Source organism: Marmota flaviventris, chromosome 15 (assembly GCF_047511675.1).
Source record: "Marmota flaviventris isolate mMarFla1 chromosome 15, mMarFla1.hap1, whole genome shotgun sequence".
NCBI lineage: Eukaryota > Metazoa > Chordata > Mammalia > Rodentia > Sciuridae > Marmota > Marmota flaviventris.
In genome coordinates this window covers 45,459,573-45,468,861 of record NC_092512.1, presented here as the reverse complement: position 1 = coordinate 45,468,861, position 9,289 = coordinate 45,459,573, and the positions used below count along the sequence as shown (strand labels likewise).

At 34.7% G+C, this 9,289-nt stretch overlaps 1 protein-coding gene and 1 pseudogene across 6 annotated transcripts in view; one reads left to right on the top strand and one right to left on the bottom strand.

The window, feature by feature from the left end:
• Window positions 1-3,054: 3,054 nt before the first annotated feature.
• The window catches only part of Nbn (nibrin), a 36,449-nt gene continuing 30,214 nt past the window's right edge, over window positions 3,055-9,289 (bottom strand). For all 6 annotated transcript variants that reach the window (XM_071602253.1, XM_071602251.1, XM_071602252.1 and 3 more), the window contains 2 exons: window positions 4,418-4,467; window positions 3,055-3,234 (listed from right to left, as the gene is read on the bottom strand). In XM_071602253.1, coding sequence (XP_071458354.1) covers window positions 3,204-3,234; window positions 4,418-4,467 — 81 coding nt within the window. In that variant the 3' untranslated portion in view covers window positions 3,055-3,203. The remainder of the gene's footprint in view (window positions 3,235-4,417; window positions 4,468-9,289) is intronic.
• On the top strand, window positions 7,995-8,171 carry LOC114106427 (U2 spliceosomal RNA; annotated as a pseudogene).

Genomic DNA, 9,289 nt, shown 5'->3' with positions numbered 1-9,289 from the left:
AACTAATTAAAACAAATATAAAAAATAAAAAAAAAACACCAAAAACTAATAACCCAATCAATAAATGGGCTAAGGAACTGAACAGACACTTCACAGATGAAGAAATTCAATCGATCAACAAATATATGAAAGAATGTTCAACATGTTGTGTTAAGAATGCTTTATTTATAGTGAAACACCAAAGGGATTCAGTGAGAAGCTTCTTTAGGAAAACAGGGTGAAATGGGGAAAACAAGTTGTTTGGGGCTTGGCAGGTTATGCCCATCTCTTGGCGACTTCATTTGAACCTAGGGCTATGAGCTAAGGCAGGGCGCCAGCATGATCTGGGCTTTCTCAAACTGGGGAATTTCACCCAGGAGTTCCCAGAAAAGCAAACTCCCTGCCTTATGATGGCTCAAACAAACCCATAATTCATATACAGCTTCCAATGTGAATGCTAACTCATAATAGGCAGGCGGGAGGGAGGAGTGGAGATTCACCAGATTGGACGGTGGGAGGGGGGTGGGAGGGGGGAGAGAAGGGGAGAAGGGAAGAGGAATGGGAATGGGAAAGACAGTAGACTGAATCATACATGACTTTCCTATGTTCGTATATGATGAATACACGACCAGTTTAACTCCATATCATGTACAACCAGAAAAATGGAAAGTTAATACTCCATGTAATGATATGTCAAAATACATTCTACTGTCATGTATAACAAAAAAGAATAAAAAATTAAACAAAAAATCCAATTAAAGTGTTCACAATATCCTAGTCTATTTCAACAATTTTTTAATTGATCATTATGCCTATAGTAGAAATTGTAGGTTGGCTCACCCCATTCCATTCTCTAGGAAGGCCAAGAAAGCTTATAAACTATGTGACTGACTCCCTTGCAGCTACAAGAGTTCTACCTGCAAATAGTCTGAACTTGCAAAAATAGGTTAATTAGGTTCTGGCAAATAGAGGGAAGGTGAAACCAGTTTCTTGTCCCTTTTGCTATTTCTAATTATAAGGGAAGTCATGGCAGTAGCATTGTTCCATTCCTCTTTCTCCAGAAAACTGATTAGTAGTATTGATTCTTAACTGGAGTTTCCTTCTCTCTAAATCATAGGTACATGGAGGTATTGTTGAACTTGGAACTCCATTGAGGCCTCAGAGGTAACAATTACTTACATAGGTCTGTTCAAAAATTTTCTGGGAATTTTAAATGAAGACCCTGACTAGAACCTGCTCCAAGTCTAACCATTTTAAACTTCTAACTCCTTATAATCTTTTCCTGACTAAGATAGTGATTAGTTTCTTCAGTTAGTATTCAGTGTAGAAATGTCTGTGTCTTCCATTTCCTCATACAGCTTATGTAAAATTAGCACACCTATTTTGAAATTCCTGTTTGGAAAGTGTCAACAACTCCCCCACTTTCTATGGAATAAAATCCACACCTCTTATCCTGATGTTTAAATTCTCTCAACTTGCTAAGAAAGCTGATGCTTCCTTTTAAAGAAGTGCTGTTCCACTAGTTTGGGAGGCTAGCCTGGATAGTGCCAGATCAAGAAGCAATTCAATTCTACAGTTCAAAGCAGTAAAATACCTCCAACACATTTACATACCAGCTATCATCATCTTTAAAGGGAAGTGGTCTGATTCAATACTTTTATTCTTATAAATTTTGAGTCATCTGTTTGACAAAAAAGGCAAAAGCATTCAAAAAGGAAGTTATACAGAGCCTTGAGAAGACATTATCCAGGTCCCAATTTGCTTCAGTCTCTTAAGGAATTTGGGTCATGATCCTAATTCAGATAATCAGATGTAGATTTCCAGCGTGACCAACTACAAAGCCTCAGCTAAAGAATCAGGAAGAAGTCTGGGGGGGAAATATAATCCTGAATAGTAAGTAAGCTGTGCCCTGAGAAGAGGGTGTGCCACTGGCATGAAGCCTGCTGGGGAATGGTAATTGTCAGATTGTGGCCAAAGACAGGTCACTTCCTCCCTGCCATTGGGAAGCTAACCTGATCCTTAGCACCTAAATCCTTAGGGTAGAATTGGGGCTGGTCACAGTTCCCATTCATCTAACGAAGAAAAGTGGTGCATTATCCCTCTCCTTCTTTCTCCTAAAACACATAAAAGAGTTAGAAAAAAGGAGTTCCCAACAAAGCCAGGGGGAAAATTACATACCCCAGTTAAGCAAGTCTGTGACTCAAGTTGTTCAGGGCAGAACCATATTATAAAGATGGAACAGTGCAAAACAGTGGGAAACACGTCCATCCACTTAAAAAACTTAAAAGAGTTTTAACAACAGACCATCAGTTCCAAATACAGACCCTTAATTATTAATCTTTGAGTTCTTTCAGTGTTGTGGAGGGCAGTGCTTTGCATGTTTAATAATGCTTCCTAAAACAAAGAATTTGAAAGTACAATGAAAGGTGAGAATAAAACAAAGACCTATGATGTTTATAAACTATCTCCATTAAAAAAGAGTATATTCTCAGAGCAGGTCAAAGGGTATCATGGACAAACACTTAAATGTGGTGACTTCTTTTGACTGCATATGAACACTGAATCTTTCATAAGATCTCGCTACTATATGTACTAACTTATGCTATAGTTTCACATCTTATACTCTTAACCTAAAAAAAGGTAATATTAATAGGGTGACAAAACTTGCATGAACCAGGAGGCCTTCAGTCAGTATAAAAGAAAAAATTATAAAATTACATTGATATGCTTAAGATCTTCAAATACATTAGGTGAAGAGCAAGGTGCAACACTGTGTAATGCTATCATCTGTATAGGAATGAACAAAAATGATAATCATAGGAATTTGAACAGAAATTAAAAATCTGGAAAGACTCACAAGAAATGAGTATCATGGATTTTTTCTGTAATAGCTAGATGGGTAGTAAAAGGGACACTGTCCTTTACCCTTATGTACTTTTAAGATTTTGGACTATGTTTATATTAACCATTGAATAAAAAGTAAACATTTTAAAAATAGAAAAAAATTTATCATGAGAATGAAATGACAAAAGCATGAAAACAGAACAAACTATATTCATTACCACACACAGCAAATGGAGTTTTGGGCACTTTATTTAATAAATTTAGGACATGGAGTACTTGGGACTTAAATCTCTGCTATACACCATTGAGGCATCCCTGTTAGCATGAAGTAAATGCTTGTTAGGAAATCTGTTTCCACAGCTTCCCTTTAAAGTTTTCAATTATCTTCTCCTTTTTACATTAGGATTATATCTGCAAAACAAGAAATGGTGTTCATTTAGATAAGTGATCCCATTTTCTTTTGCCTTTAAAGTTAAAGGGATTTCCAACTACAGCCACACTTTTGACAAATTAGATGAAAAGGGTAATTTTTGTCCTCCGAATCAGAAAACAAACACATTTTCATTTGTTTTTTTCTCTTGATATTGCTTTGATGAATATTTAGTAAAAGACAAGTATCACCAATAACAAAAAATTGTGTAAAGCATTACAATAATTAAGGAAATATTAAAAATCTAGTATAGCATCAAAATAGGTCCCACATCTGCCTTTCCTCAAATTAAAGTGCATCATTCACACAAAAGAGCATAATTAACCTAAATATAATTACTTTTTTTTTTTTTAACAAAGTTTTCTCCTATAGCCATTAAGTAAATACACCTGGGAAACCAGATAGTCTCATTTGATTACTTATGAAAAATCAGTATTGTTTGTCAACATTTTTATCAGCCATTTATAATGTCAAATGTGAAATTAGAGAATCATAAAATTGGCTGCAAAATACTTAAAAATATAGTATTTAAGTAAGTTTGGGAAAATGTTACTCTCTGTTAGCCAGCAGGTACCATCTATATAGTATTTTATTAGTTATTGAGAGGCAATTATTATAAGGTTTGTTGGGCCTCCACAAATGGTGAAAATGTGTTAAATCAGATTATATTATAATCACCCATTTTACCTCTCCTAAAGCCTCTCACAAAAACTTGCTTTGAAATCTTAATCCAGCCTATGGCCATATCACCCTGAACTCAAATGATCTCCTCTGAAATCCTAATCCAGTCTTTGTTTTTATTTATGTGCCAATTAAAACTAAACATGTGGTTTGGCATTTACTTCTAAATTCAAACCCATTCATTCATAATTCCTCTCAGAGCTTAAGCAAGTCACAATTCACCCAGTAGAAACTTCATTTTGCCTAAATGCCCCATACAATTTTTTTCTGTATCTTATTATATAACTTAATCAACCCCAAACCTTGATGGTATATCCAGTAAACATAATTAAGAGGTGAAAATAATAAAAAGAAATATATATGTAAAATAATATTCTTTAGGTGAGGGACTAAGAAGAAACAGATTTTTAACCTCTGTGAGCAAAACTAATTTTTTATACACATCTCTCAAAGGTATATAAGAAAGGTGAATCAATAATTTACCTAAAGAGATCATCAGCCAGAGAGTCTTCTTTTGCTTGTTGTTTTTGTACCTGTCAAAGTTAACAGAATTTCAAACATTTGCTTAGTAGTGAACTTAATGAATTATTATATTTACAGGTTTTTAAATTTTTTTTTTAGTTATACATGGACACAATATCTTTATTTTGTTTATTTATTTTTATGTGGTACTGAGGATCAATCCCAGTGCCTCACATGTGCCAGGCAAGAGCTATGCCACTAAGCCACAACCCTAGCTCTGTTAACAGGTTTTGGTAAGCTGTCTTTATGATTTCCACATCTGAGATATTATAAATCTTGCCTCTTCAACATCTCTCCCATTCAACAGTTCCTATTTTCACTTCATGCTAAGATTATTATTGCAAAATTGCTAATTAAACAACTTTCTCCAGCCAACTGCTCTGAAAGGCAACCAACATAGATTGCTAGCTTGCTGAACTTTTAAATGTTCATTCCAGCAGAATTCTTTTACTTAATGAAAATTCAGTGCTCTGGGATGGAAGTGGAGAATATTTTGCTAAGTGAAATGAGCCAATCCCAAAGAACCAAAGGCTGAATGTTTTCTCTGATATGCAGATGGTAATTCACAATAAGGGGCGGTGGAATTTTGGACTAGACAGAGAGGAGTGAAGGGAGGGGAGGGGGCATGGGGATAGGGAATGACAATAGAATGAATCAGATATTATTATCCTATGGGCCTATATGGTTATATGACCTGTATAACATTATGTACAACCAGACAAATGAGAAGTTATACTCCACTTATGTATGAAGTGTTAAAAGACATTCTACTGTCATGTATAACTAATTATAACAAATTTAAAAAATATTTTTAAAAAGGGTGGTGGTGGCTGGTGATGTGGCTCAGTGGTATTCCTGTGTTCAATCCCTACCTAATCCTGTGAGAAGGGAAAAAAGTAGTAGTGGGGCAAACTTAGGGAAGTAAGATACAATATGATATTTATGTATATATGAAGTAGACACACAGCAGAAGAAAACTTGCTTTACAGAGTAAATCCTCCCCAGGTGCTTTCGCTCTAGCAAAAAAAGAAAATCAATGGTATAAATGCTAGAACACAGAAGCACCTCTAATTCCTAATGAAATTCTCCCAATTCCTCCCCCATGCCCAAACCAACCAACCAAACAAAACCCAACTGCAGTAATGAATTGAGTACAATCCTACACCACGTACTAAAAAATACAGCTATGTAAAGAACCAAAAGATTTTCATGCACCTCATTACCAGTGCTGTCCCAACCTATTAAAAAGGGCTATAGAACTGGCCATACCTGAAAATTCTTGCCAAGGTACCAAATTTGGGGAAAAGGTAGCCTGAGAAGGGAAAACACTGCTGGCAGTCTGTTAGAAAGGGTCTACTGTCACAGGAGGTGAAGAAGTAGAACAGATAATGATCAAAGGCATAAGTTCCAGGATTCTTGATAAGTGAGATGACCAACCTAAAACGCTTGGTTATTCTCTTTTGGGATAGAATGCACTCCCAATACAGGCTATTTAATTCAAATCTCAGAAGAGAGCTAGCCTAGCTTTTCAATAAAAGCAGCACACAACTCGGGTTGAGTCCTTCCTTTTTCTGACTCAGTGTTTCCAGGTAACAGAAACTATGTGGGACATGCAATGTGCTTTTGATTATTTCACTGATAGGCACCAGGGCAATTCTGTTGGGTAAGGGTATGCTAGGAGGGTTATGAATAATTTTGATTACACTCAATTTTTGCCTTACCCACTGGCTTTAGAATGTAATACCCAAATAAAACCGTACAAGATGCTTTGCTTAGCAAAGAGAATGTCTGTTTAAAACATTTCATTTTGAACAACTAAAGATGAAAGAAAATAATAAAGCTACTTCACATAATAAAGAGAACCAAAAAAAAAAAAAAAAAAAAGAGAGAGAGAGATATGGGAACAGAAAATGCAAAAGATAGGTTAAAAACCCAGTCTGTAAGAAATAATAATCCAAAACAATAATAATAAAATTAATAATATTAAAAGCAATAAAATACGAACAAAAAATTAGATGACCAAAAAGAAACAATGAAAAGGGAAATGTGAAGTAAACAAACTGAGGACCATAATAACATCCTTTAATAAATGAAGCAAAAATAGTTAATACTATTTCCACAGTTACAAATACTTTATATAGTTCAAGTTTCCCTGATGGAAAATTATTAGAATCAGAAGTGTTTCAGATTGGGGATTTTTTTTTAAATTTCAGGATATCTGTATATACAAAATGAGATTTTCATGGGGCTAGAATGCATGTCTAAACATGAAATTCATTTGTTTTAATATTTCATATAAATCTGACACATAGACTGAAGGTAATTTTATAAAATATTTGAAATAATTTTGAGCATGAAACAAAATTTCATGGTACAGAATCTTCCATGCGTAGTACCATGACAGCCCTCAAAAAGTTTCAGATTTTGGAGTATTCTAGAATTTGGGTTAGGGATGGTCCACTCATCATATCTTTAACATTTAATCCTTACAAGCCTATGAAATAGAGGTACTATTATTATTTTCATTCTATACAGGAGAAAAAAAGTATAAAGTTAAGTAATCTGTTCAATGTCACACAGATGATAAAGAACAGAATAGATACAACTGAAAACTGAAATCTGAATTTTGTGGAGGGGTACCAGGAATTGAACTCAGGGGTGCTTAACTACTGAGCCACATCCCTAGTTTTTTTTTTTTTTTGTATTTTATTTTGAGGCAAGATCTCATTGAGTTGCTTAGGGCCTCGCTAAGTTGCTGAGGCTGGCTTTGAATTCATGATTCTTCTGCCTCAGCCTCCTGACCTGTTGGGATTACAGGCACGTGCTAATGGGCCTGGCTTGAAATCTGAATTTTTGACACGTCAAGGAGGTTAAGAACCACTATGAATATGTGTGAAGAAACAGATGTGGTGGGCAAAGATGATTCAATAAAAGGATTGCTATTCCTTAAATGCAGCCAGCTCAGCAAATAATAGGACTGCCATAAAGTGAGGGAGAGGAGGTGTGGTAAGTTCAAATAATGTCCTTACTCTTCACAGTAGGGAGACAACCAATAGTATGTAAAATTAAAATATATATTTAAAACCCAAACTCATTCTAGTCTCACAGTGTTTTTCAAATATTCCCCTTTAGTTTCAGAGGTATCTCAGGAAATAAAATGTCTTGGAGGAAAGAAACATTTACACCAACTCAGCAATACTTTGAATTTAACTTGCTTCTATGGATCTCTCCTTCCTGTTACCAGTATGTCTCTGTCTTCCACTCTTCCTCAATAAAGAGATACTTGGAATGTTATTCACTTAAAGCTTAAAGAGTTAATTCCTGAGCTTTAGGTTTTAATTTCTTCACTCTTTTGTATACTGCTATAATTCTTAAGAATGCACAGCTATAAAATAATAAAGCTAATTATTATTTCAAAAGAGAAGAGTGGATATGACTTCCATTCTTTAATTTTTGACAATAAATCTTGTGAGTGACCTTCCTAATATCTTTACTTTTATGAGAAACCTTCCTAACCCTTATATAAAATAACTTCAGTATTTCTTGGCCTTTGTCTAAAATGAATGTAATATCTGTTCTGGTTAGTCGAATATGTGATATGTCTTCTAGAGGACATCATATTAAATGGATTTTTGAAAACAGGAGATGGAAAAGGAGATATCTCTGTCACATAGTGACCTGGTACTGCAATACTTCCAGGGATGGTATAGCCCTCTTCCACCAAAAAAAAAAAAAAAAAATCCCTGATTTAAAAAATGTGTTTTTAAAAATGAATCACTAAAGGTACACTATGCCCACAATAAAGCAAGAAAAGGAACCCTGACAGTTAACAAGTACTAGAGTCAGCTTTTGCCCTCATCTGTAAACCATGAAAAATTTGATCTCATTTGATATCTGCATGGGGTGTGAGTGACATGAAAGATAACCTAAGGGACTTTACAGATCCCAGTACTATAGGGAGAAAGAGAAATCATAGGAGATGGTAAAAAACTTGCCTATTTTGACTTTGGCACTTGGTGAAAGAAAGAATGAAAATCTCACTTAAAGTATTTTTTTTAATAACACGTTTATTTTATTTATTTATTTTTAACCCACGGCCTCATGCATGCTAGATGCGCACTCTACCGCTGAGCCACAACCCTAACCCTCACTTGAAGTTTATAATGACAAGTCGGCTGTCACTTGTTCTACTGTAAATATATACAAACACTTGAGTGACCTAAAACAATCACAAGAAGAGATTTTAACTTAAAAGTTAGGACTAGGGATGTAGCTTAGCATAGAGTGCTTGCCTAGCACGCAGGATATCCTGAGTTTGATCCCCAGCACTCCAAAAAAAAAAAAAAAAAAAGTGTGTGTGTTGGGGGGGGGGGGGCGGGTCTGGAAGACATAAGCATTATCTTAGTCCTAAATCTGAATTTAGGATTCAGAAAATCCTACAGATTACATTTTGAGGAAAATGATCTGTTCATATACAAAGATCACAAAGGATATACTCAGAAATAAAATACCCTATGAGCAAAAAAACAGATCAACAAACACTTTGGTATCATTAGGCAAACACATCAGCAGGGAATAAGATTTAGAAAAGAAAGAAACATAGTTCTAATAATGAAAAAAATGAAATAGACTGAATTTAAAACTCAATGAATGGGTGCAATACTAACCAGAGCTAAAGACAAAAATAGTAAACAGGAAGAAAATCTGAATAAATTATCAAAATATTATCCAGAGAAACAAACAGAGAAAGACAGTGAGAAAATTTAACTTATTTCAAATTAAAGTTCTAGAAAGAGATATGGATAAAGGAAAGGGTAATGTTCAAGAAAATAA